General features: G+C 40.2%; 1 protein-coding gene across 1 annotated transcript; it reads right to left on the bottom strand.

The window, feature by feature from the left end:
- On the bottom strand, nucleotides 1-27,628 carry FAM117B (family with sequence similarity 117 member B). Its single transcript, XM_057419816.1, has 8 exons — nucleotides 26,950-27,628; nucleotides 19,259-19,410; nucleotides 12,007-12,099; nucleotides 11,391-11,504; nucleotides 5,973-6,116; nucleotides 4,736-4,961; nucleotides 3,824-3,944; nucleotides 1-1,629 (listed from the first exon to the last, which is right to left on the bottom strand). Exons 1-8 carry the CDS (start codon nucleotides 27,554-27,556, stop codon nucleotides 1,311-1,313), a joined length of 1,776 nt encoding a protein of 591 aa, XP_057275799.1. The 5' UTR covers nucleotides 27,557-27,628; the 3' UTR covers nucleotides 1-1,310.

Genomic DNA, 27,628 nt, shown 5'->3' with positions numbered 1-27,628 from the left:
TCTTTCATTATAATTTCAAAGGAATCATAAACTGCTATATATCAGGACAGACCATGTATTAAAAAGATCCTCTGTTTTACATGCCAGCCCAAGTCGCTGGTCAAAAAGGGAGAATGTATCTGCTGCTGTAAATTTCTGTGTAACAGATACCATGCCTGACAAACCATCAACTTCAACAGACACACAAAACACCACTATGACAACAGGGAGGAAACCATGCACAGATATTTCAGTATTATGTGGCCAAGGTTTATAATACAGTGATGAGTCATGTCAGAGCAAATTTGTGCCAAGAGTGATTAATGATTCAGGCTGACTAACTCTGTAAATAGCCAAGCAAGCCTCTAAGAGGCAAGTGGCATATCTTCTGCAAGAAACAATACTGAGTAAGAGAATAACATTTTTTTCCCCACCCCTGCACAAAAATCTTATGGACAAATAGAACAACACAGGGGCAAGTGCTTTACAATGCAATTTTCCAGCCAATAAACCAACACTGGTGGGAATTCCATGAAGGAAGGAGTTTTAAGAATGTGACTTACCTGAAAAGCAAACTTCCAATATCAAAAAAAATGTACACTATATACTAACACTGCTTTTTGAATACTATTATGTTTCAGAAGTTTCACACATATTATCTTATTTAGTTCAGGGCTGAGGCTGTTCAGCAAGGTCACATAATTTGAGACTGCTGAAATACTTCAGCAATCCTTTGGTCCCAGCAGCTGTAAAACAGCCAAGTAAAAAAGAACCTTCCCTACAAAAAAAAACAAAACCCAAAATAAAATGGGGTAGGGGGATCATCACCAGGAAAGTGTCTTCTAAACACCACCTACTATGCACCAGAAAAGGCAATAATTTTTACAAAATACACATTTTCATACAAAAGACATCTTGCAAAATCATCTGATCGCCCCTCCCTCTGCATATTACAATGGTAAATGGGATCAGCTGATTGGTCTTGAGATTTTTGTTTCAGTGGGAAAAAAGTCAAAGGACACACAGCATTACAACAATTGGTCCTTTAAATGGCAAAGGAGTATGACAGTCTTTGTTTTCACCAGTGTCTAAAAAAGTAGGAGAGAAACAGAACCGGAGTCTTCATAAGCAGAAAGTGCAACAGAGTATCAGCTGCTGCGTCCTCCTGAACTTCTCAATGTGCTACCAAACTACCAATTATACAAAGAGTCCAATAATGACAGTGCCATAAATTGTTAAAACAATGCAACTAGTGTGATCAGAAAGGTCCAGTTAACTGGTTCCAATTTTTTCCCAGTAGTTGCCCAGAGAAATGTCAAGACAATCTAAATCTATCCTTCAGCTTCCTCAATAGGTCCAGATTGCTGGAGTATAGAGGTCTGTGGTATTATTGTACTTGTTCCACGAGAGATCCTGTCTTGATCTGTGTTTGTAGACAAGGAGGCCATAGAAATGGGCTGTAACAAACTGGGTGTCATGCTGGAGGAGACAGTCAGGCTGTGTGTGGTGCCCTTAAGTGTGAGATCCTGTGTTGGAAGAAGTGGCTTGAGGATGCTGACAAGACAGAAAGCAGAGCCACTTTTAGGAATGAAATTCACTTTGTTCTTGTCAGGGCAGTAGAAGGCTGGAATTTCATGCAATGGCTTTGGCCTAGAAATAAAATACACATAGTAATTTTAAGATTACATTGAACCACCAAATTCTGTCCATGGCAAGTAAGTATGGCTGAAGACACCAGTGGAGACAAGCTGATCGTTAAACTTGAATTATTTCACCCACTCAATAATGCCTTAATGACACTTATACCACATTGCAAATGGCAAGGTGGTTTAAACTGCTTCTTTACATATACTATGAGATAACCAACACATTATTAGGGCAGGCTGTCTCCTAATCCAAGGAAGACACTAAATTCATGTTGCAGATCACAAAACCTGTCCATGCACTGGCATATCCAATATATGAGCGAGCATTCTCGAGCGTGTTCTCCAGAAACTTTCACAACCCAACACATTCTGCCCCACCCCAACTCTTTATACACCAAGCCTTGCGAGAGAAAGCTGGCATAGCAATGTTTCTAATATTGTACATCTTTGAGCTGTTCATGATCATAGCGGGATTCCCTTCCCCATACGTCTGTCTCCATTGCATGTCCACCTGAGTGCAGCCTGAATCTCTGTAAAATATAAGACCCTCTTAAAAACTCAGTGCAGGGAATAAAATGTAGTATTCTCAAAGTGGCATTTATGATTAAGTACCTGTAACTAGGGAAGGAAGTGTGGAAGACCTATTTAGGTCCTAACTTGCAGTTTCGATATCTCAGCATATAATTCAACCAACTCATGCTTTATGAAAGACAGCTGAAAGAAATTGTGGATAGCACAAGAATGCCTTCTGCGTATCTCAAATGATGCAATGTAAATCTACTAAACTAGTCCAACTCTTTAAGGCAAAACCATGGGAATCTGCTCCAAAGCCTCTCTTCTCTGCTGGAGAAAGCTATCAGAAATTTATACCCATTTTTCTCTTGTTGCCAGCACTGTCCTTTAGCTTATAACCTCCCATTCTCTTCCATGCGTGTGTTAGATAGCTGAATGGACTTCTATTTTCATTCTAACTGGGCCAAGTAAGCTAATCTTTCAGTATACTCTTGTAGAAGATACTTCTACTCTGAAAAGTAATTCTGCTTGTGAAATAGGGTATGTTTCCATGTTAGCTGATTCTTAGAGTGTCCAGAAAAGCCAAAAATCCATTTGTAAGTTTTTCCCCCAAATGAAAATCCTAAAAGCTCCAAACAAATAACGTTAAGCAAAGGCTGAGGTTTAAATAGTTACACTCATATATTCCATGTACGTGTGGAATGCAAGTGCCAGATGTGAAAAGGATTTTTGGATGCAACTGCAGCATCTACATAAAGACTTCTGTAGAAGCCTGTTTCATTCTACAGCAGACCAGTCCTACAGTTATGCAGCAAGGACATCCCAAAAGAAATGCAAATGCAAGTCAAGTTACAATAAAGTATGTTCCTGGAGCAAGTGGGGACAATCCAATCTGCTGGCAATGTAACTTACACAGTCTAACTTAAGTTACTGTAACCCTTCCTACGTTGCTATGAAGAGACCATAAGGAACTCTCAGAATACATTTTCAGCAATCAGAGATGGAAAATAAAGCCACCTATAATTTTTTAAATTACTCCTTACACTAGAATAAGCAGAACTAGGCATTGTTGAAATAAGAGTATTATAAACAAATTATGCTTCCTGTGTGATGAAACGAAGTTTTTAATTACAGGTTAAGAGTCCTGCACACAACTAACACAAGGGTATAAAACCTCCACTGAAAATAAGAATAAAACATTAAATCCCCAGAATACTTCCAAATGACAAAAGCTGGTGTTTTCACAATAACCAAAGCATCAAATACTTAGGGCCAAATTTACTCATCTGTCACTAGAGGTTTCACAGCTACACAGACATAGCTGAAAAAATATGGTCTTCAGAGTCTAGATTACAATGTGCCTGTCAAGTCATGACGTATTAGCTGATACACCTGCATTACAGCTTCTTATCATATGTGGTTATTAGAGTTCCTCCCCCACTACCTGCCAGGTAAGACACAATCCTCTCAAGTTATGCTGGTTTAAAAAGTCTCCCAATATGCTGATTTAAAAAAAGAATCCAGCAATAAAATACACTCATACATGCCACTATATAGTCACACAAAATAGAGATCTGGCTGTTAGCATGGTATTAGTAACTGGACTAATAATTTTGGTCCAACACAAAAATCAATAAACCAATGGGTAACTCTGAATATTTTTGATTTAGTAAAGATCAACTTACAAGCTTTCCTCAAACACTTTAACCTTTTCACAGCCCTCTGGAGGTTCACGCTTGAACATGTAGCTGTTGTTGGGTTTTGGTGAGGTAGCATATTTTGGCAAGGGAGAATTATTCCCATTCTCTGCAGGAAAAGAGTTTCTCATTACTTTAATGTGTCACACTATGAAAAAACTCCAATAAACCCAATCTTTAAATGCCCCCCAAACTGAAACCACTTCATTACCAATGATATAAAATTAAGAAATGTTTTCATTTGCCTTCAAGTTTATTTGCAAATAAGGTTTACTATCTGAAACTCTTTACTGCTCTCCATTTCTCCTTATACTATTTTCAGGCTCCTCTTCAATCTCTGTTTATTTCTAGACACTTCTATTTCTAACTGCAAATCTGAATCTACAGTCCTGTGCTGTCAACAATCCAGCCAAAAGAAATGGGCAGAAGCCATATTCCTTAAAAGCCAGAGCAAGTTTATGTTGAATCTTAAAATTTTTCTAGATCAACTCAGAATACTGATAAAAGAATAATCAAAGCACCCCAAACAGTTGAACTTCTACGGGTGCATGTATGAAGTCCTAGAAGGTTGCCCATTTTGTCTGAGATCATGAAGAATACCTGACACAAGCAACAGGACTAGCCTACTTTGCTGTTCCACCTGTTGCTGTACACTCCGGCTTCCCCAGCTTGCTTAAAGTACTCGAATCCGTTATTTAAAAAACAAAAACTAGTTTGGGAAGCACATTCCTCAGTTACATCTATCCAGGTTCAATTACAGAGCACTAGACGAGTGTGCACACACAGTATGCAGAGCCATTTCTCCATGGATGTGGGAAACAAACCCCTTCTTTACAACACACTCATGCACATCACAACAGGTTGCAGTTTAGCATTGTTGAATTCTTAGTCACACAGTACCTTTATCTCTGGAATCAGCAAGAAGATCATCTGTAGAACATGGACTTTCTTCACTGCCTTCATTAGAGATGGTAAGAAATGAGGTTGGAGATACTGACTGGGAGCGGCTGCTGTTGTTACTACCCCTGTCTGCTCCACCGGGTGTTTGGGTATCAATGCTGCGAGTACTACTACTACGCTGAACGAGCGGAGGCGGTGCACGGTGCCCATCTGGAATATCTTGAGGCTGGTAAAAAACAAAATGTATCAGATGCCTGGCTCTTGCCTGGTTAGCAATTTCTTTAAATACAGTAATGCTGAGGGTTTTTTCATGTTTCATAAAGCTGTTTGAAGTAGAAAATTTCATTCATTACACAAGACTCCAACAGAAAATAAGTCAGGTTTGGAAACTAAGGACAACAGTTCTCAAGCTTTCACAGAATCACAGAATTGCCGAGGTTGGAAGAGACCTTTTGATAATCACTTAATCCAACACCCCTGCTCAAGCAGACTCAGCTAGAGCAGTCTGTCCAAGACTGTGTCCAGCCAAGTTTTGAGCACCTCCACAGAGCAACTTGCTCCAGTTCTGAGCACCCTCACACATCTGAGGGCTTAAGGGAGAAAGAAAGAAAGGTAGGTGTTTTCCTGGTGTTCAGACTGAATTTCATATTAATTTATGCCCACTAACTCTTGCCCTCTTCAGCACTACTGAGAAGAGTCCAGCTCCCTCCTCTTCCATTCTCCACATCAGACCATCCCCAAGCTTTCTCTTCTCAAGGCTGAACAGCCCCAGCTCTCTTAGCCTTTTCTTGTATGAAAGATGTTCCAGCCCCTTAATCATCTCCATGGCCTGTATTTCTGATACTCTAAATTTACCTCTAAAAACAACTAAAAGTAAAAATGAGAAGTTAAAAATAGGCAAGTTATGCTTCAACTGGGATGGGGATAGTTCAGCATGGGCAAAAACAAGAAAAAGTTACTACAAGAACTCTCAAAAAAGACCTATTGTCTTGTCCTGTTTTACTGAGATTTCTTATTTTACTGGAAAACTAATTACATCACAGTAATCACAGCGGAAAAGGTTCAGATTCACCTCTTCATTTTGCTTCCCAAGAGACATTTCAACTACCTTTATTAAAGAAAGCAGAATGAATTCCAGGCAAATTGCACTAAAAACTGTGCAAAACAAAGCTTATAACTGATACAACTCAGAGCAAAACCAAAATAATAGAAAACAAATATGGTGGCAGATACATACAACAAGTTGTTCCTCTTTGTCTCCCGTCTCCTTAATTATTATCTCAATCTCCTGATTCAGTCCTTCCACGCTGTTTCGGAATCGCGACCCTGTTGATTTGGCAATAGGTATCACAGGGACAAGAGCACTCTTTGGGATGGGAGCCTGAGAAACCAGCGAGAAAGCAATATAGATTTACTTACAAAACACAGTTACCAATTCTACTTAAAAGTGAGCCTTTAAAAAAAGGCACAGCTACACCTCAATATCAAGGATTTACATGAAACTATAGTAATTATGTTAAAATGGATGCCTTAATGAAAGAAACAGAGCTTCCTTGTTTCAAATCTGATTTCTAGCAGGAAAAGCTTTCAACAATCTAGTTTCAAGACTTCCCTTGATATGGTCTGCCTCCAGCTCAACAACATTTGACAAGTAAAAATTTAACAGAAACATTAAAATATAAGTAATTCTGAAGCCTTTAAAATAGATTCACATTCCTCCTGAAATGAGCCATACCACAATTTCAGTTCCTTCACTGTTTTACCACCGATTTACCACTTGTAATTTCATTTAAAACATGCTTTAATGGAAGTCTGCTGTCATTTGCAGCAACAGACACACGCAGAAGGAAAAGTATTCCACAAATGCAAGATTGCACTATACTAGAAATGAAGACCAACACGGTAACTACATATATAAGGTTGACAAAACAATTCAGGAAGAATTCCACAGAAAGAATAAAATCCCAAACCCAAATGTTAATACACAGAACATTTTAAACATCCAGTGTTTCCAAGTGCGCATGAAAACTCTATTCTCAGAAAACACATTACTGAAGTTTTCCAAAGCCCCTTTTGTACACGACAACTTCTTGAGATTTCCCTTCTTCTCCATTAGCATCCTCCTCCCCATTAAAAAGCCATGCTATCAGAACATTAGCAAATTCTGCCCTGAACTTCAACACAGATTCTTGCTGGGTACTACTACAGATAATAGAACATGTCCTGCAAACATTTAGTTCAACTCAAGGAAGAGTATGACACTTAAAAGTCACAGTAGAACTCCTGTGTAAAATTCCTAGATTCTATGGCCTAATGTGCTGTGATTGAGAACATCTCCTCTACTGATTGAAGGACACTAGCATTATCACCTGGTCTTCAAAGTGATGTGTTTGTTATTTGTTGGGGTTTTGTTTTGTTAGTTTTGTTTCCTTTAATTATTATTTTTATTGTCTCATTTATTTGTTTGGCTTGTCTTGGTCTGTACCAAGACCACGCACAGTCAGGCACCAAAGCACTGTGACTTTGCATTCAAATTCTCAAAAACCATGCAAAATTTGTCTAGCAGAAAAACCACCTTTGAAAGATTAATGTAAACAAGAGAATTCTAAGTGCAGATCATAATGCAGACTATGTTCACACTTACTGAAGTGGCAAAACTTATAAATCCTATTAGTTTTGCTTCACTGACACATTAAGATAGCTATTGACAAAGAGGCTTGCACAGGGACTGCAAAAGCTTCTGTTCAGGAAATGCTTGTGACTGTTTATGTCTACAAAAACTAAACATTCTCATCATGGCCAAACTTGAAAACACTTTCACATGTCTTGCCCAAAGATGAAAAAGAGAAAACAAACAACTGGAGATGAGTACAGAATTATGAGAAACCCTTCTGTTACAAACAAGGCTTTGGATCAACAAGAGAGGAAACTAATACAGGTCAATATCCGGTCATAATACAAGTATATCAGCACAAGCCTAGGCACTAATAAAGATTGTTTATGAACCCAGTTATTAAATATACACATTCTTAGAACAAACTGTACTTGCTAAAAAAGTAGAAAACAATGATGCTTGTCTAAGGCTTCAGCAGCCCTTAGCAAAATGGGGAAATTCTCCATCTTTTAAATATGACTGCATAGCACGAAAATTCCTAAAATCACAGTACTGTTTGAAGAGCTCAAAGTAGAAAAAGCACAAGGTGCTTCACTAGAGTTCATTATGGCTCAATACAGCATGTTTCACTTCCAAGAGAAATCTTATTCTGCACATGACTGAGGATGACTTGTTAATACAGAGTGGTAGGGGTGGAAAGGGAAGGAGGTGCCATTACAGGGGTGGAACAATCGGCCTCAAACCGAGACCCTTCCTTTAGAAACACTGCCTTCACAGAGGTCTGCATGGAGCTGATTCCTGACATACAGGAATAGGCTACAGGAATCAGACTATTTATCTGTATATTTGGGAACACACAAAGTGAAGCACAGTGCCAAACACAGGAGAGTAATTACAGTGCCCACATAATAATACACTGTCATTGAGTGTTGGTGTAGGACGGTTAAGAGTCCTCAAACTTGCAGGCACGTTCACAGGTATTTTAGGAAAATGCTCTAGCTCTTCTTAAACAGAATCCAAAATCTTTTGATGCTTTTGGATATTAACATCAAACCATCTCAAGGTCGAATGCATCGTGGCAATTTCACTTTAAAAATGAAACACCCTACCTGTGTAAGTGGGCAATAGTGACACAAAGGAAAAAACAAACCCATGTTGCATGCAGTTGGTCTCAGTATTAGTGGTTGCTTAGGATCAACAATTAATCAATTGACATTAAGGACAGATTCTTCCCAGGAAAATGAAAGGAAGGAGCTTGCTGGATCATAGCGTCAAATAGCAGCAGAACATCAGCCAAGTGCACTCAGAACAAAAAAAAAGATTTTGAAAGACCATACATTTTTCCTTGGCTCTGGTCTCAATTTGAGTTTCTCCATTACATTAACCCTGAGAATAAAGGAAGATCCCATGGGCTTGATTCCTATTTACAGATTTAGGATAATGCAATTATTTTAAAACCCAACATTTTCAGAAGCATCCCAAGATCACCTGAGGAGGCTATGACCTTTCTGCAAATCCTGCTTCTTGTAAAGAGAGGCAGGATGGAGCATTTCTAGCATCATGAAAAGACATACAAAAAACCCCATTCAATTGCTCTGGAATTTTTTCAGACTACATTCTTATGTATTCAGCAGCAAGGACTTGGTTTCCTGATTCTGAGGAGAGGGACAGGAACAGCTAACAAGCTTATTCTACAAAAACCATCAGGGAAAGAAGCACAACCATCAGTTGGAGGCTTAAGCGGCAAGAATCACTGTAAAAAATCTGGCAAAATTCCAGAATGACGGAAAGCTTAAGTGTTTATCAGTAGGGAAGAAAACAGGAAATAAATCCACTGGAATTGCTTCTTTCAGTTTCAACTAGAAGAGTAAGCCATTTCCAAACTGTTAAACAGAGTTTACCTGATCTCTGTGAAGGGATCACACCAAGGCAATTTCCTAACACATTTTCTCAGCCTTGTCAGGAATCAAGCTCCTTGAGCTCAGAAATCTTTCTGTGACCCTCTAGTGTCAGCAACTACAAGTTTTCTTCAAGTTGGGAACGTAAAAAAAATTCTAAATATTCTAATCACTAACTGCAAATGTTTCCACACAGCCCTTCCACAAATCATGAAGGAACTGAGCTGCTGCCAGAAGTCCTAGTTTAGCAGCTCCCTAGAAAAGAATGAGAAAGCCTAGGAACTTTGCCCTTGATGCCTACAGTTAGATTTTCATTCTGACTTAAAAAGCAGCCTCTAAATGCTGTTAATCTAAACCCTTCACTTACTCTTTTTGAAGCGTTCCGTAACTTCCCCCATTCACAAGTAGCTCAACGCAGCTGGCACAAAATTTACCAAGAAAAAACAATGGTTTGGTTTGTAACACAATGCTGGAAAAGCTGCTTTGCCTCAGTTTGTGTTTTATAGTCTGTTTCACAAGACCAAAACCTAATTATCTTTTGTGCAATATTTTATTCACATACTCTAAAATTTGGCAGAATACAAAGGACCTCCATACAACAAGTAAAATTTCATGGGCATAATAAAATAATTAAGATGCAAGAAAAATATTCACATACATTATTTGGGGTAATATACATACCCCATAGTAGACAGAGTAGTAGCACCAATGTTCATTTTCAAAATTAAAACCCACTAAGATTATCTATATTAGAGTGACAATAGCTTAGTGTTCAGAAACCTACAGGTTTGTAGAATACCAAGCCAAACCTGTTAGACAGCATGTAATTCTCCAGTGTACTGAAGGGCTAACAACAAAAGTTCCTTAGTACACTATTTTTCTGGTTGAAATGCCTCAACTGCCAGCAAGTACAGAACAAATCTTCAAACAAGTTGTACAAATTTGATCAAAATACCTGCATCAAGTATTTTGACCTTTTTTTATACTATGTCTCAGCAATTTTCATAAACTTAGTGAAAAACAAAACAAAAAAAATAGAAAGGGGTAGGTTCATTTATTTGTCTTTCATATTTTATCATTTTGGACTGTTCTGACTTGAGATACAGCAGTTACTAAGATAAGCAGCAAGCTACACTGCACCTGTACTTCAATAAACTGATGAAAATGTAGGAATTTGTCCTACACAGCCTGTTTCAAGTTCAAACTGATCTTCTGCTTCACAGAAGGAGGAAGAAACAGTTTCTGTTTGAAGATTTAAAGAGTTTTAAGGAGTAATTTCTAAATTGTGTCAAAAAATGTAATTCTAAAAAAATCCTGAATCGTTCTAATAATACAGAATTAAAACTAATAACAAACTGAAAAATCTGTGTGTCTAAAAGCCCATAATTTCTTTTGACCTGCTATCAAATGAGCTAAAAATATTACCTCTCTCTGAACCTGACCTCATTAACAGTCTTAAGATAAAACTAAAGCTACACACAGAACATGCGGTGGCCTAGCCATCACAATTTAGGTGATTACTACTTAAAGTCTCAAGGCATAACAAATGATGGGAAAAAAAAAATAATTTTACATAGGCTGAATGAATCCATCAAGAGTATAAACACTACTAATACAGTACATACAAATCCCATTGAATAGCCTTTTGTCAGGTAAGCTCTCCAAATCAGTTCATCATAGGATTAGACAAGTACTATTGTCAAGACACAAAATGTGATCAGCAAAAACTACAATTTTATTTGAGTGTATGATTTTACTACCAGTTTGCTCCGTGACATATTCTACATGCAAATTTATAATCATTACAGCAATGCGTGATGAGAAAGATAATCAATAGGTTTTGATTAAGTTTACCTATCATCCTTTTGTAGGGGCTGCAGAATGCACATTCAAAGAGGGATCTATCTGAAACTCTTTCAAAGTGGGAGTTCAAAGCCAACCCTGCCAAGTAACAAAAGATCCAGAACCCCATACACTCAAGGGAGACAAAGGAAACAGATCTATTTTATAGAATTCACCCACAGCTACAACATATTCAGCAGTATACGGTATTTCTAAGTTCCTTTTAAGACAAATAATAACCCTGAAAGGAATTAAAACCAGCATTAGCTACCCAATATATCTAAAAAGTGCAAAGCCTTACCTGGCTGTGGTTAATGGCTGCATGGTTACCATGAAATGGAGACTGTCTTTCCTTATCACGATGATGCCTACTGCTGTGTTTGCTTCTCTGCAATTGTTGACGCAATTTTGCAATCTAATAAAGGAAAAATTTACGTTAGATTTCACCAGATATATTCAGGAACACACAGTTACATCAACTTATTCCATCACTTGGTTAAAATTCTTTACTACCACAACATACGTAATTATTGTCAGCACTAAATTAGACTCAAGTTATTGTGACCTTAACAAACTAGCCGCCAGTTCAGCTGAAGCCCAGAAGATGCCTCTGGAGGTTTAATGAAAACTTAAAGTACACAGAGTTTGAAAGTAGTTTGGTCACTGCTGCATTTCCTCCTTTGATTAAGGATGTCACCTGCATTTGACGCTTTCTTTCTCACCCATTCATATGAATAATTTTAGTAGTCCTGTATTATACAGAAATCAATACCAAATGAACATCAACTTCATATTTTTACCAAGCCTACAGTCTATACAATAAAACAAAGCAGTACAATATTTGTGCCTTCCTGAAAACTCACAGTAACAGTGTATACCAGTGAAAACCCCAAAGATATCTCAATAGCATTTCTGACCTCCTTGAGCTGACCATTGCTGCCCCATGATGCTGAACGTTTGTGTGAGCTTCTCTTCTTTTCCAAATATTCTTCAGCCCAGGCACTTTCTGTCTGCAGCAAGAAGATTACAGGATTAATTCAAAAAAAAAAAAAAGGGAATTCTTACTTTCTGGCAGAACTGTATTGAGACAAATTAGGAGAACAGTGTTAAGATTTGCTAGACTGAGAACCGTGAGTGGAAATTTGTTACTGACTAGAAGCCTTTCTGCCAAGTAAAATATGACAAAGTTGAGTGAAACTTTGTCATTTTAAAACAAAATAAAACCAACAAAGACCACACACAGAGAAAAACCTCAACTTTCAGATGTACTCTAATACAGGAATGTGCTAGATTCCCTTCCAAATTATTGAGCATAAGGCAGTATTAACAGCCAATGTACCACAAGCTGCTGTAGAGTTCTGAAGAACCAGTCTGACAGTGCTGTATTTGAGGGAGATGGTTCATTTTATTTCCTGCACAGATGCTGACCTTGCTGTTTCTGACGGAAACGTTAGGAAGGATACCTTGCTGTAAACATTGTGAAAACCTGCACCAGTACAGCTTCAAAGCCGTGTTCTTGTCAGAAGAATAAGGCAGGCAAGACATATAAGAATCAGTAGAGCTACTGCAAAGCAGTGAATTAGTTTATTAATGCCTCAAAAGGCTTCAGATTCCTAGTTGTCTTAGGCCAAGCAGAAAGCTGCACAGGTAATACTTAAGCTAGTTTCACTAAACCAACAAAGCTATTCACATTTAACAATGAAACTTGCAAACATATTGCCATGGAAAAGTTCAGGGAAATACAAGGTATCGTTAAGACAAACTATATTTACTTAAGGTAACAAAACACACAGGCAAGCTGTGGTAACACTGTATGCTTTGTGGACAGTTTGTATTCCCCACCCAACCATGTCCAGAACCACCTTCAAAAGCGGTGAACTGTAAAGGCTCTAAGAATAAGGGTAACATCTACCAGGAATCTTCATTCAGTCACATGAAATATACCTAATGAAGCAGGGGGAAGGATTTCTGGAAGCAGCTTACATAGTGAATTGATAAGAATTTACTCTTCCATTATTGCCACAGAGCAGTTCTTAGCATATAGCAGTCATCTAGCTAACTCGCCCTTAAAAGTCACTGATAACTCACTTTCTCCTACAGACAGGAACTTTGCCTCAAAACCTCCACATCTCCAATGTGCAACAGTTGTTCCTATATTTGAGACTAACAGCTTGCAAACCACAAGAGGCCCTTACTTACTCCATCTGTACTCAGAACATGGAAACTCGCAAGCCTTTGATGATGGGATATTAATCCCCATTTTGCAAGGAAAATGGATGTGTAACTCCAAACACACAGGCTGCAACTCCCACTGTCTTCATATTAGCAAAACCTCCACTATCAGTAACTTTTCATCTTCATCACTCCAGAAACTAACTAGGACAAATCTGAATAACAACGTTTGAGGGTTGCTTTAAAATTTCTACTTGATAACAATTTTATAAACCATTAGAACCTATTTAGAACCAGAAAAGCACACACTTATCTTCATCATAAAATAGAATAATTGATAACCACCATTCCTATGTATCAATCTGGAGTCTCATCCTATCCTCTGGCTCCTGGAACAGTAAGTTTTAGCAACTAATTCTAACTACCCAAGTCAGCATAACCATTATACTTGCCTACAGGAATCTAATTACACCCTAATCAGTCTTCGCGTTTGATTTATATTCAAGACTTTGACTTAAGATTCCAGACCTGTTTCATAAACTAATATGATTAATTTTAAAGGATTTAAGGTTGCTTTGATGCTCATCCACAAAACAAACAGAAATCTTTATGGAGCAAGAGTAGATATAAGACACTATGTTACAGGAAAACTTTACATCAAGACACTAATGTAATACTATTTTAGCAAGTCTCCTCCTATTTATTCCCTATATTTTGCTTGTAATACTTGTTTTCAAGAAGCAGACCCAATTACCAATAGACAGAGGTTCTGTTTCTCTAGGTTCTCACAGTATTACTGCTTGCTTATTAGCTGTTACCATTCACAACATCCTTCTTCATGTTCTAGAATTACAAAGGGAAATGAGCTTAATTTATCACAGATAGCAGAACATTTAAAAAAAAAAGTCTTAGAGGCAAAAAATTTGCAGTTGAAAAAAGTATTTCTTTATGAATTAAGAAAACAGAAAGCAACTATCTCATTTTAACCTGTATTATAACATAGCTATATTTCAAACAGCCACAAGCAAAGCCAAACAGGTTTGATTCAAAGGGAAAAAGACAAAAGATTACAAACACCAGTTACTTAAACCAGTATCTGTATGTAAGAAACCTAGCCAGACCCTAGGATACTCAGTAATACACTTACTCATCATCCAACAAACATCCTGAATGTACATAATTTTGTCTGGTCTTATAGAGAGGATTCATCAAAACAATCAGTTGAAGCAGGAGTCTGATATACAGAAGTCTGTGTGACCTAGGATCTCTTACACACTTCTCAGCTATGACCTGTGGGCATCTCTATGAAAGCTGGCAAGCCAAAGTGTGTCACAAATTGCTGTCTCTTCCCAGACTGCTTCCTGGATGACTCTACTCGCTATGCCATAAACCCACAGAATCAAGACACCCTGCTTACTCAACTTGGAATTTTTTTCTTTCTTAATAGATTCACCCTAAACTTTTGAAATCTCAACACACCCATTTCACATCAGACTTTGTGAAATCTGAAATTACACACTGGAGACAGAATATCTTGTAATTCAAACACCACATATTCAGTACACATAACAATAAAAATAGAGAGCCTCTACTACTTTGAGAAACTGTTTCAGATCACATTTTCAACTTGTCCTTAGCAAAAATGGTTGCTTAAGCACAGCAGAAAGATAAAAAACAACGTTTCATCAGTGTCATTTCAACACAAGATTTGGAGGCACATATATATATGTCTGTATCCCAAAATTTTCTACCGGTGTGATAAATTTTAATTCAGGAAGGGCAAACAGATAATTTGATTTCCCTCAGCATTATATTATCATAGAATCGTTAGGGTTGGAAAGGACCTTAAGATCATCTAGTTCCAACCCCCCTGCCGTGGGCAGAGACACCTTACGCTAAATCATATCACCCAAGGCCACGTCCAACCTGGCCTTGAACACCGCCAGGGATGGAGCATTCACAACCTCCCTGGGCAACCCATTCCAGTGCCTCACCACCCTCACAGTAAAGAACTTCTTCCTTATATCCAATCTAAACTTCCCCTGTTTAAGTTTTAACCCGTTACCCCTTGTCCTATCACTACAGTTCCTAATGAAGAGTCCCTCCCCAGCATCCCTATAGGCCCCCCTTCAGATACTGGAAGGCTGCTATGAGGTCTCCACGCAGCCTTCTCTTCTCCAGGCTGAAGAGCCCCAACTTCCTCAGCCTGTCTTCATATGGGAGGTACTCCAGTCCCCTGATCATCCTCGTGGCCCTCCTCTGGACTTGTTCCAACAGTTCCATGTCCTTTTTATGTTGAGGACACCAGAACTGCACACAATACTCCAGGTGAGGTCTCACGAGAGCAGAGTAGAGGGGCAGGATCACCTCCTTCGACCCACTGGTCACGCTCCTTTTGATGCAGCCCAGGATACGGTTGGCTTTCTGGACTGCAAGCGCACACTGAAGCCGGCTCATGTTCATTTTCTCATCAACCAACTCCCCCAGGTCCTTCTCCTCAGGGCTGCTCTGAATCTCTTCTCTGCCCAACCTGTAGCTGTGCCTGGGATTGCTCCGACCCAGGTGTAGGACCTTGCACTTGGCATGGTTAAACTCCATGAGGCTGGCATCAGCCCACCTCACAAGCGTGTCGAGGTCCCTCTGGATGGCATTCCTTCCCTCCAGGGTATCAACCGAACCACACAGCTTGGTGTCGTCGGCAAACTTGCTGAGGGCGCACTCAATCCCACTGTCCATGTCAGCAACAGAGATGTTAAACAAGACTGGTCCCAACACCAATCCCTGAGGGACACCACTCGTTACTGGTCTCCAGCCGGACCACATTGAGCCATTGATCACAACTCTCTGTGTACGGCCATCTAGCCAGTTCTTTATCCACTGAGTGGTCCATCCATCAAATTGATGTCTCTCCAATTTAAAGACAGGGATGTCGTGTGGGACAGTGTCAAACGCTTTACACAAGTCCAGGTAGATGACATCAACTGCTCTACCCCTGTCCATCAGCTCCCTAGCCCCATCATAGAAGGCCACCAAATTGGTCAGGCAGGATTTCCCCTTAGTGAAGCCATGCGGGCTGTCACCAAGCACCTTGTTGTTTTTCATGTGCCTTAGCATGCCTTCCAGGAGAATCTGCTCCAAGGTTTTGCCAGGCACAGAGGTGAGACTGACTGGTCTGCAATTCCCCGGGTCATCAGTTTTTCCCGTCTTGAAAATGGGGGTTGTATTTCCCTCTTTCCAGTTGTCGGGAACTTCACCTGACTGCCATGATTTCTCAAATATGATGGCCAGCGGCTTCACAACTTCATTCTCCAGCTCCTTCAGGACCCGCGGATGGATCTCATCAGGTCCCATGGACTTGTGCACATTCAGATGTTTAAGATGGTCTCGAACCAGTTCCCCTCCTACAGAGGATGCAAGGTCTTCATTCTCACAGTCCCTGCATTTGTCTTCCAAGACTTGGGTGGTTTGGTCAGAGCCTTTGCCAGTGAAGACTGAGGCAAAGAAGTCATTCAGAACCTCAGCCTTCTCCAAATCCTGTGTAGCCAGTTCTCCTGAGAGCTTCCTGAGGGGGCCTACATTCTCCCTAGTCTGTTTTTTATTTGCTATATACCTGTAGAATCCCTTCCTGTTATCCTTAATACCTCCAGCTAAGTTTAATTCTAACTGGGCCTTAGCTTTCCTAACCTGGTCCCTAGCTTCCCGGACAGCATCCCTGTACTCTTCCCATGCCACCTGTCCTTGCTTCCACTTATTATAAGCCTCTTTTTTAATTTGAATTTTCCTCAGGAGCTCCTTATCCATCCAAGGAGGTCTCCTGGCCCTCCTGCTGCACTTCCTTCTAGTTGGGATGCAATACTCCTGAGCTTGTAGCAGGTGATCCTTGAATATCAAGCAAGAGTCTTGGGCCCCCCTGCCCTCTAGGGCTGTATCCCATGGAACCTTACTAAGCAGGTTCCTGAAGAGGCCAAAGTCTGTTCTTTTGAAGCCCAGGGCAGTGAGCTTGCTGCACGCTCTTCTCACTGTCCTGAGGATCTCAAATTCGAGCATCTCGTAATCGCTGCATCCAAGGCTGCCCTGGAGAATCACATTTCCAATGAGCCCTTCCCTGTTGGTGAGCACAAGGTCAACCATGGCACCTCTCCTTGTCGGCTTCTCTATTACTTGCAGAAGGAAGTTGTCTTCCACACAATCGAGGAGCCTCCTGGATTGCTTGTGCTGGGCCGTACCGTCCTTCCAACAGATGTCAGGGTGGTTGAAGTCACCCATGACCCATATTAACCTCAAGCACCACTAAACATATTCATTTTGCAGAAATATTCAATGCCCTTTACAGTCTTCCTATTAATTTATGGGAGTATGTTTCCCTTTATTTAAGGAAACCCCACAATAACAGCCAGATGTGTCAGAACTGGAGGAAAAAAACACAAAAAATGTAAGCCAAAAAAAGGATGTTACCTAATCTTGCTGGAGAATACACAGGTTAATGCAGATTAAATCGAAACTAAGTTGAAAGACATCAACTGAATATAGGAGGTACTTTGGCAGTGCTATAGAAATATAGTTATTTTGAAAAAGTATTATCCTAAGAAATCAAGCATGAAAATAAATAGCTAAGTCACCCACACTGCTTTAGTTCTGCACTTTAATGATGCCTTTTAATCGCTTAGCATGAGCAGCAACTCCATGTATATCATACACCCCCTTCATCATCCTCCTGTTACTATTATTTGCTTACCTTTTTCATCTCATCGTCTATTTTTCCAATTCAATATCCTGCACAGAAAACTTGATCCTCAGTTCTCCTTTCTCCCCCAGTTTCTATTTCCACCTTAACCACAGGAGCATATTCCCCTACAAAACACTTTCCTTTTCTGCCCTTTGAATTGCTGATCTTGAGAAGACCATACAGTAACAACCTGCAAACAGCTGCTCAACAGCCTACACATTGGAGTAGACAGCAGACTGTAACCTACATGGATACATTTTTGTTACTGTTACCAAACTTAAAGCAGGATCAAACTCAAGCATCTCCTACATGCTGTCAGCTTGTGGTTCTTTGGAACCGAAGACCTGTTGTTGAAACCAGGCCTTAAAAATAGGGATTTTTAAAATCTGCTGTGTTTGGCCCTTTCTAAGTTAGAGAATTCCACTGCCAGACTGCATACAGAGAAGGACAGGTGAAAAACTGGGATATTTTATGGAAAAATCCATCTTCAGTTACTTCCGCATACAGTAGGATACTATGTAACAATAGCACCCTTTAACAGGAATGATAAAACAACTGCCACGATAAATGTATAACTCTCGTAACACTAATTTCATTCAGTTGTTTGTGGTCCAATCTTTACAGGTGGCATAGGACCAGACTGCTAAAAACTCATGAAATTTAGTCAAGTCAATGAAGTTTATCGGCAAACACATGTACTTTATTAATATTTTCCAGTTGAGCTAAATTTCAACATTATTCACTGCTCAACGAGGCAGCTCTTGGATGTATAATTCTACACTTGATGTATATATCCCAGGTGAACATTTAAAGCCTTTTACATCCTTCAAGAGGATGAGCAGCCTATCAAAGAAAAGGCTACAAAACTTCATACAGGCACTGCAGAAGGCTTTTTCATTGTATTTAAGACAGACATTTATACAGGGAGTACCAAGTCCTCTTGTATAAATTTAACTAAATAGTACTTTACACCAGTGCAATCCAGTGTACTGCATGCTGCAAGAACAATGAGAAAACAGATGTGCAATACACTAGGGGTTTTCTGAGTCAAGGAGAAAGTGGAACTCTTAACAGATACTACAGTTCACACCTTTTCTTAAAGAATACAAATAATTCACACTCATAATAGCAAAAGTAGGATCCCTGCAACTTGAAAGTGAATGGGAACTTGCAAGCAAGAAAGCTAAAGTGAATGTTTTCAAGGAAAAAGCTTCTTACATCTAAATCCTGTCTTCACATTTAAACACTCAGAAGACAAAAATCTGTCCTACCTGTGTGGCTTTGTCTCTCATACATGGAGCGGCTTGTCCATGATTATCACGAGGCCACTGTCCAGCAAGGTATGGAGCAGCAAGCGTATCCAGTGAGGAAGTCCGGCGAATATTATTGGAAGGGCTTGATGAAGGTGGTCTTGATTTGTCAGCTAGAACAAGAACACCTGATTAGAAAGCAAGCAAGACAGAGAACTTTATTAATTGCCTACAATAAATCATATCAAACCAGAACTATGTTATTAAGTATACAACAAGACACTGCTAATGTAGGAATTAAGTTTCCTTTTCCAGGCTTTATTCAGTTTTAATAAGCAATTGAATGTGTTTTTATGGTTTCCTTAAGAACAGTCTTATGTCTCAAATGTTGCACTGTACTCACACACCACCAGTTCTTCCCTCAAAGGTGCAAAAGTTACTGGATTATTAAATGAGGAAGGCTTGGAAGAAATAAAAATATTTAAAGTTTCCTCATATATAAAAGCTAACAAAGAAAATCTGTGCTGAACTTTTTCCATTTAATGCCAAGTTTAGAATCATCCCATTAGCCCTTTACCTACTTTAATTCAAGGGATGCTGACATGTTTTATTAACCACCCAGTATATGATATATATATCATATAGTGATTCATAAAGAGATTATGAATACATAAGGAGTCATGGATCTACCCTAAGATCCAGAAGTCAACTCTGATGAGGTGATGATGTATATCTTATAAGATAATCAAGACAACTCCTCCCTTTACATGCAACTTGGTAGCTATGTTCACATTTTACACACTGCGCCTTTCGCAACACCTCAGTTTTTGTGTTTACATAGATTTCTCTCTTCAGAACATTTATATACTAATAAGAACCCCTACTGAATAGGGTTAAATATAACAAGCACAGGAAATAACACAAGAAGAAAGAATATATTAACCATGTTTAACAACCAAAAATTTGCATCTATCCCATCTGTCAATGATACGTTACAATGGCAGTGAAAGACAACGCTGTAGGCTAGCAAGTGTAAACACTGTGAAGGAAGGTTCCTCAAAACAGTACTTGGGGTTTGTTAAATCAAAGAGACTGACGGGAAAGACTCTGGGTTTAGATGCACATATATGGTTACATATTCTTTGTTACTAGTTATTCTAGGTGTAGAATGCAAATCCAGAGATCACAGTGATCTATACTATCAGTTAATCTACTCCCCACAGAATCATACCCAGAAGAATTGTGTATTAATCTTACCTACAGCAAATACAAAAGGCCTAAACCAAATAGCTAGAACATAGCAAAGATGACACAGAAATCAAATAAAGTTTTGCAAGGGCACTGGAAAAACTCAGTCATATGTCTTTCCTGACTGGGCCTTCAGATGAATTCTGCGCTTGAAGTATAAACAACATAGCAATTTGTATTCTACATTAACACATTTAGGGCCAAAAGAAGCTATGTCTGATTAGTGTCTGACTGTAGTCAGAAAACAAAAATACTACCATCAGATGTCCAGAATTCAATTTCTAAGTTATTTCAATCTACTAAAGATAAATAAATAATAAATATACATAAATATACTTGTTAGGCATAGATTTCAGTGGTGTGGACAACACCGTAGCCTCATAGAACACCAGTCTTTCAAATGTAAGTCTAGTGACATTCTATATTAAATATCCTCATGCAAATTTTGCATTAGAAATGTACACATGAAAATTGTGGAAAATATTTCAATTCAATTATATGGAAATAATTATTAGCACTCTAATCAGCTACATTCATATAAAGCAGTCCAGAAACCTCATCTGGTTTAATATTTCTACTAGTACCGACAATGGTAAAACCTTACTACTGAGCTCATTGCACATCTGCTCTCAGGGAATAGCAGCAAAGCGCAATTTATAAATTCCCATGCTCTTAAGAAATTCCTTAACTACTACTACTAGCACCATCCAGTACACTGAAGGATCTGTTTGCATCAGAAGATTTCTGTCTATATCAAAATGTCATTCCTTAAAAATTACACTTGCTTTCAAAGTTATATCACACACGTTATTTGTCTCAGAAATAGCTGCCATACTCTCCCTATTAGTGTTTCTTCTGAATTATTATTCTCCATCTTTAAGAAGCTTCTCTCTTTTTACCAAGGGGAAACAGAAGGGATGTGAAAAAAGAAAATTACAAAATCAGGAAGTGTACATAGTCACATTATCTGCAAAGGCACTGCAGCAGACAGCTTCAAAACTGAAGCAGGAGAAACTATCACCCTCTCCCCTCCTCCACACACACACACACAAAAAAAAAGAAGTGGAAACAATATTTTGCTGGGCAAACAGACAGAATGAAAACTGAAGAGCCTGTTTACTATTTAAGTTCAAGAGAAGCTGCTCATTTCAAGGCACAAAGCCTGCAAGTATTCTCTCTTTATTCTGACTTAAAAATTCCTTCAAGGAATTCTGTTTTCAAACTACTCCGGGTATGTTTTTACTTATTCTTCCACCTTCACAACATGTCTTAATACAAACTGTGAAAAAGTCTACTACATAATTTCTCTTGCTCTTTCAAGAGGAAATTTTCAATGGGAACATACACAATGTTTTCATTGCACTTTCCTCCACAATACTTGAAGCAAGCGTTCAGCTGCTATTTTTCCTTGATGTGACCTACATAACAAGAGATCTGCCTCCATAGAGATAACAGTTACAACAGCTGTGGCTGATGAAAAACAATGGAGCTGTTTCATCAAATAGATGCTTCTTGAATATTAGATCTGTTTTAATTGACCTGATTATCTCTTTAAACCAATATTTGTGATAAATATCAACCCTCCTATACATCCGCCACTACTCTAAGTCTATTCAGAAACAGAGTCTTACTGCAATCCAGCTTTAAACAAAAAAAAACAACAACACAAAACATAAACAGAAAATACACAATACAAACCAACCAAGCCCGTAACAGCCAAGTTACCATGTCTTAAAGAGTCACTGCAGTACAACCGACCAACTGAGGTTGCTACAGGTAAACTGGTATCACACACAAGTACTGCAGTTGTCAAGTCAGGCATCTTCAAAGGCAGTTTAAGCTAAGGCAGCCTAACAATGTGGCTGAAGAGCAAAACGGAACAAATACAGATGCTTATGAGTAACTATCTGAAGGATAAGAAAGAAAGAAATAACTGAAGGGCAAGAAAGAAAGCACTGACTTAGGCAGGTCTTAACATACAAGTCCTACAACTACAACTGGAAATCACAGTGTGAGAACACATACCTTTGAATTGGATGCCCCACAGGAGAAAGTTGCTATACATAAAGGAAAGGAAGGGTAAATGAAAAATGGGAAGATATCATACATAAGAAAGTCCTAAAACACAAAACACTGGAAAGTGACCTTTCAGTTTTTCAGGAAAAGTTCAGAACTGCTGTTAGACCTGCAAAATAAGGATTGCAGCTGAAGTGTATCTTGAAGATTGATCTTACAGGTCTACTGTATTTGAAATAGAAGTTTTGAGAACGGAAAATAAAAACTCTGTAGAAATATTTTAACACACAACATAAAAAAAACAAACAAAACTAGCAAGCAGCAGAAAGAGCCACTGAAAAAGCATAGGACACAACCGACCTCACAAAACACCCTGACTGATTTCTGATTTACATTTTTTATGCAGGTAGGATATCCAAGAAAGTGAGAAACAGTGAGACCCAACTAGCTTCTCTGAACTCTAGGCATAGGCTGACCTTTCTGTTCTGTTTTGGTCACCTTTTTCCACAGAAATGACATTCATGGGATCATTCCCATACACAGCTGTCTTTTCCCAAAAACTCATACAAACACAACTGATCTCAGGGGCTTCATCTAGTTTTTACGTTTCCTTGAAACTACTCAACAGTCTTGGATAGTATTGAGCACAGACAAAAGGCACAACTGTGTATATTCCCTTTGGAAGACAATGTTAGCTGTTATCTTCACATAAACGTAAAAGAACCACTCACACTTTTATTCTAGTAATTCAAAATGATCCCACGGTAGGAGAACGACTGAATCAATGTTGGTTTACAAAACCAAACCTCAGAAAGCCCAAGATGTTCAAGTTATTTAATTCTAGTGAATGAAAACACTTTTAATCCAAATAAACTCCCCTGAAGTGTTGGCCACAAGAAACTTAAAAGTGTGATGCTGCAAAACTGAATTCACCTTCTTTACACCTACCATTTGTGAAACAGCTTAGGTAAGCAAAGCAGGCATGTAATGGTACACAAAGCCTGTGCTCTCTTATCCTACAGTATCATCTTTAATAACTACTGAAAAACCTTGGTAATTAATGTTGACAGGACTGCAGCTATTACTGTGTCAATCATCAAATTCTTCAAATAAAAAAAAATCTACAGTGAAATTTAAGAGTATAATAGAGCTCCATTCTTTTTCCCTACCCCAAGGAGAGGTTCACATCTGAACTCTTCCAGGCTTTCCAATATACCGTTATAACAATTGTCATCATTTCCTTTCACACAAGTAGACTTTAATATTACTTTAAAGGCTAAAGTAGTTCCAGATAAAACTGATTTTCTCCTTAATTTTCAGAGTGAGTTTAAGTGTTCAATTCAGTGAACAGGAATATACCAGAACGTTCAACACCCAGCAGAGAAATCTTTCACAGTCTCAAGGCACCTGAAAGGGTCAATAAACAACTGCTATGGCTCTGGTCTGGACCTTCTTGTTTACACAGCCTGGTGCATTATAACATTTTTTGGAACTGAACAGCTGAACTCTTCCAAGAGGATGTTTTATATAAGAACACAAATAACAAGATCACATTTGATCTTTACTTGGTAAATAAACCAAGACAAAAACAACAATTAAGGTACAGCTTACATATTTATCTCATTTTGCAACAATCTACTAGTAGATCAAATCAATATCCTCTAACAGGGGTGGCATTACATATGCATAAAGAGGCATATGTGAAAACTGAACCAAAACTGGAGATTGCAGGACAGACCTCACACAGTAGAAACGAGGCCATATCAGTGATGGAAAGGACAGAGCACTTGAACATGCAAGTAGAAGCTGAAGTCTGTGAAATAAGTGCTAGAGACTGCAGGGAGGGAAAGTAAAAGATGAAAACTGGGTAGCAGGGAAACCTAGGCTCTTAGTCATATTTAGGAGGGAAGCAGCAAGAAAAGCCCAGAAATTTAGAAATTGTACCATGGAATCTTCAGTTTGTAATTACGTCATCATCAATGGAAAATTAAGTATGTCCAACATTTAACTGCAATTCACTTCAGAAAACAAACTGGGAAAACCCCACACAAACCCAACAAAAAAAAAAAAAACACACCCCAAGAAAACTCCACACCAAGGTATTAAGTCATATTTGTAAATTCACAAGTTGGGGTTCTCAGCTTGTGTCAAGTAGTGTTAAGTACATTGATGAAAACTACATTCAAAATTATTCAACTATTTCAAGGAAAGAAAATCTGGAAAACATGGAGTCTAAACTTACAGAACCAGTACTGCAGTTCAGAAACAGCTATCATTTGTCTAACCTCAAGGTTTATTTTAATCTCAAAAAAAACAAGAACTATGGCTGCAGCTGCAGAAATGAAAAAAAAGCCATCATCATCTGAAAACAAGAAACAGGAAAACCCAAGTTATTCTGCAGTAGATTCTGACTGATACCCTGAAGTGCCCTGCATGACTTCACAACCGTAGCCTCATTAGCAGCTAGCATGTTCTCAGCTACCAGTAAGTTTTCTTACCTAGGTGAAGAAAAAACCTGAAGTTAATTCAGTCTCTATCAAGTACTGGACTACACAAGACAAATGCTAAGCAATATTAAACAGGTTTAATTTGCATTCTGGGCCATTACAAGTACTGTTCAGAAAGCAATTCTGTTTTCATACACCTGGTAAAAAGCTAGTAGTTACTTTAAGACAGTAACCAAGTGACTTGATTCTTTCTACAAGTGAATGCTTAGATCCAATAAGGAAGGTAGCATGGTTTCAAGAGACTTCTACACAATGATCTGAAGACAGCGCAATTTTTCCACCCTAAGTGGTTGGCACATGCCTTTACAAACAGGTTTTGATTTCAAGGCTAGCCATCCTGTTTCTCATTCTCCAGGCCAGGAGACTGCATCTTGGGCAAATCACAGGAAGACAGGATTGTGTTATGTGTATAAAGTCTTTCAGATTACTGATTAACAAGAATCTCAAACAAAGGATACACACGTTCCTCAATCCAAAGGCTTGGAATATAACCTTTAAAAAAGCCATGTTACTCTTATCCAGAAAGCAGAAAATCTAATTCAGAACATAAACACCTTTGTGACACCGCTTTCTTATACTGCAAGCAAGCGGTCATATGGTAATCTTGAAGGGGTATGTCTGAATTTAAAAAAAAAAGATAAGACTTAAGTTACACAGACATTAGCTTAAGTGCTATGTACTATTCCAATTGATTATGACTGTCTTAATTGGGCAGCATCATTCTTCAAGAGCCAGGATAGAACAAAAAAAGAAAGCAAGCCGACATGGTGGAAATCTGGTTATAATCATTATTCTAGAAGGGTGAGCAACATTAGGAGAAACAGAAGTGTTCAAGGGAATCATGTTGGTCCTATATTTCTGCATATACATTTCTGTATATTAGTCAACTTCATTGAGCAAGTTATCACATCCAATTTTATAAAAGAGCAGCTATAACCTTTGGCATCTCAGAAGTCACAGATTTTTCCAGATTTGAGGATACGAACACAAACCCCCACTCAAGTGTTTTTGAGTAAACTTTTATCCCAAGAAGAACAAGGACATACGTAAGCCTCTTTTATCCTCAACCAGAAGCCAAACGTTGCTTACATTTCAGCATTCCCACTAAGTACGTTTTAATTGCTCAATACCATTAAAAACGCAGTTCGCTACAAAATGCATGCCATTCCCCACACTATTTTCTACCCTTGATGTAGCACAAGCTTGTCATCACTTAAGTTCACACATCCTTCTACAGGGTTCATGTCGAAAGTAACTACTGAGAGATAACGAGCACTTTTTTCCTGCATCTGTGTGCAATGCCTACAATGCTAATAGCTTACTAATCACAAGCTTGCGGACACTGGATCGAAATCACACACCATCTGGGACAAGATGCACAGAAAAGGATGAAGATGCGAAGGCTTCACAAAAGCCCCCAAACACCAAATACACCTTAAGCTTGTACCGGAGTACCCGATGCACATCCACACCGCTGGCCCTCTCTCATCCGGAAACCTTCGGCAGTACTTGCAGAAGGGCTACAGCAGCAATAGCTGTAACTCCCCCACACGGCATGCTTGGCTTTCTTCGTCCGTCTTCTAACAACCAGGAAGCAGCGACAAAAGCAACAAGCCCTTCAATGCATACACACTCCGCAAGTGCAGAAGGATCGGAACAGGCGCAAGCCTGGGCACGGCTCCCTCGTCCCTACCTCCCCTCCCGACAGCAGGAGCGGAGGGCGCCGCCGATCCCAGCCCTAGCAGCCCGCAAAGGGCTCCCTGAACCCGGCCACGCCGAGCCGCCCGGGGAGCGCCCGCTGCAGCCGCTCCCGCAGCCCCGTAGCGGTGTGGCCGTGCACCCTCCCCCCACCCTACTCCCCTCAGGTACGGGTCCGCTCCCCATCAGTAACGCCGGGCGGCAGCAGGTGCGCGGCGCGGCCTGGCCGGCGGCAGCGCTCACCTTTGCAGACGGGGGAGCTGGGGCTCTTCCTCTCCGGGGAGCTCCTGCCTTGCTCCGGCGAGTGCCGCCGGTGCCGGACCCTGCCCGCCGCTGCAGCGCTGCCCTCGGGCAGCGGAGGCACGGGAGAGGAGCACGGTGAGAGCCCGCAGCCCAACGGCGGCGGCGGGGGAGGTGGCGGCGGGAGGTGATGCGGCCGCGGGGGGCTCCCCCGCGCTCCGCCGGCCCGCGTGGGGCTGCCCCGCGAGGAGGAGGCGGCGGCTGAGGCGGCGCCGCCGCCCCCTCCCCCCGGTGTCTGCGTGGCCATGGCGGGGCCGCCGCGCCCGCCGCCGCCGGTGGGCGCCGCGCGCGTGGGGCTGATGCTGCGCGAGGCCGGCGCCGCGCGTGGGAGACCCCCGCCCGGGGCGCTCGCGCCGCCGCTCCTCGTGGGGCTGCCATGTTGCTGCTGTTGCTGCTGCTGCTGCTGCTTGAGCTGGAAGGGCACCGTGGCCCGCATGGGCTGGAGGCGACTGCTCGCTCCGGCTCCGCCGCCCGCCGCCGCCGCGCCTCCGCCCGCCAGGGAGGCGGCCGGGGTAGGGGAGCCGCTGCGCCTCACGCGCTGGTGGGACATCGTCCGCTGGGAGCCGGGGCTCGCGGAAGACCGTCGCTGGCACGGAAGGGCGCCGAGCGCGGGCAGCTCCTC

This window comes from Pezoporus wallicus, unplaced genomic scaffold (genome assembly GCF_028554395.1).
Source record: "Pezoporus wallicus isolate ANWC-B61680 ecotype Strahan unplaced genomic scaffold, APGP_CSIRO_Pwel_v1 contig_4710, whole genome shotgun sequence".
Taxonomy (NCBI): Eukaryota; Metazoa; Chordata; class Aves; order Psittaciformes; family Psittacidae; genus Pezoporus; species Pezoporus wallicus.
This window is presented reverse-complemented; position numbering and strand designations above follow the sequence as displayed.

Coding starts and splice junctions, on each gene's coding strand:
- FAM117B (XM_057419816.1), bottom strand. CDS start 27,556: ATGTCCCACCAGCGCGTGAGGCGCAGCGGCTCCCCTACCCCGGCCGCC. Junction 19,411..26,949: donor CAGCTCCCCCGTCTGCAAAG/GTGAGCGCTGCC, acceptor TTCTTGTTCTAG/CTGACAAATCAAGACCACCT. Junction 11,505..12,006: donor GCAATGGTCAGCTCAAGGAG/GTCAGAAATGCT, acceptor TTCCTTTATTAG/ATTGCAAAATTGCGTCAACA.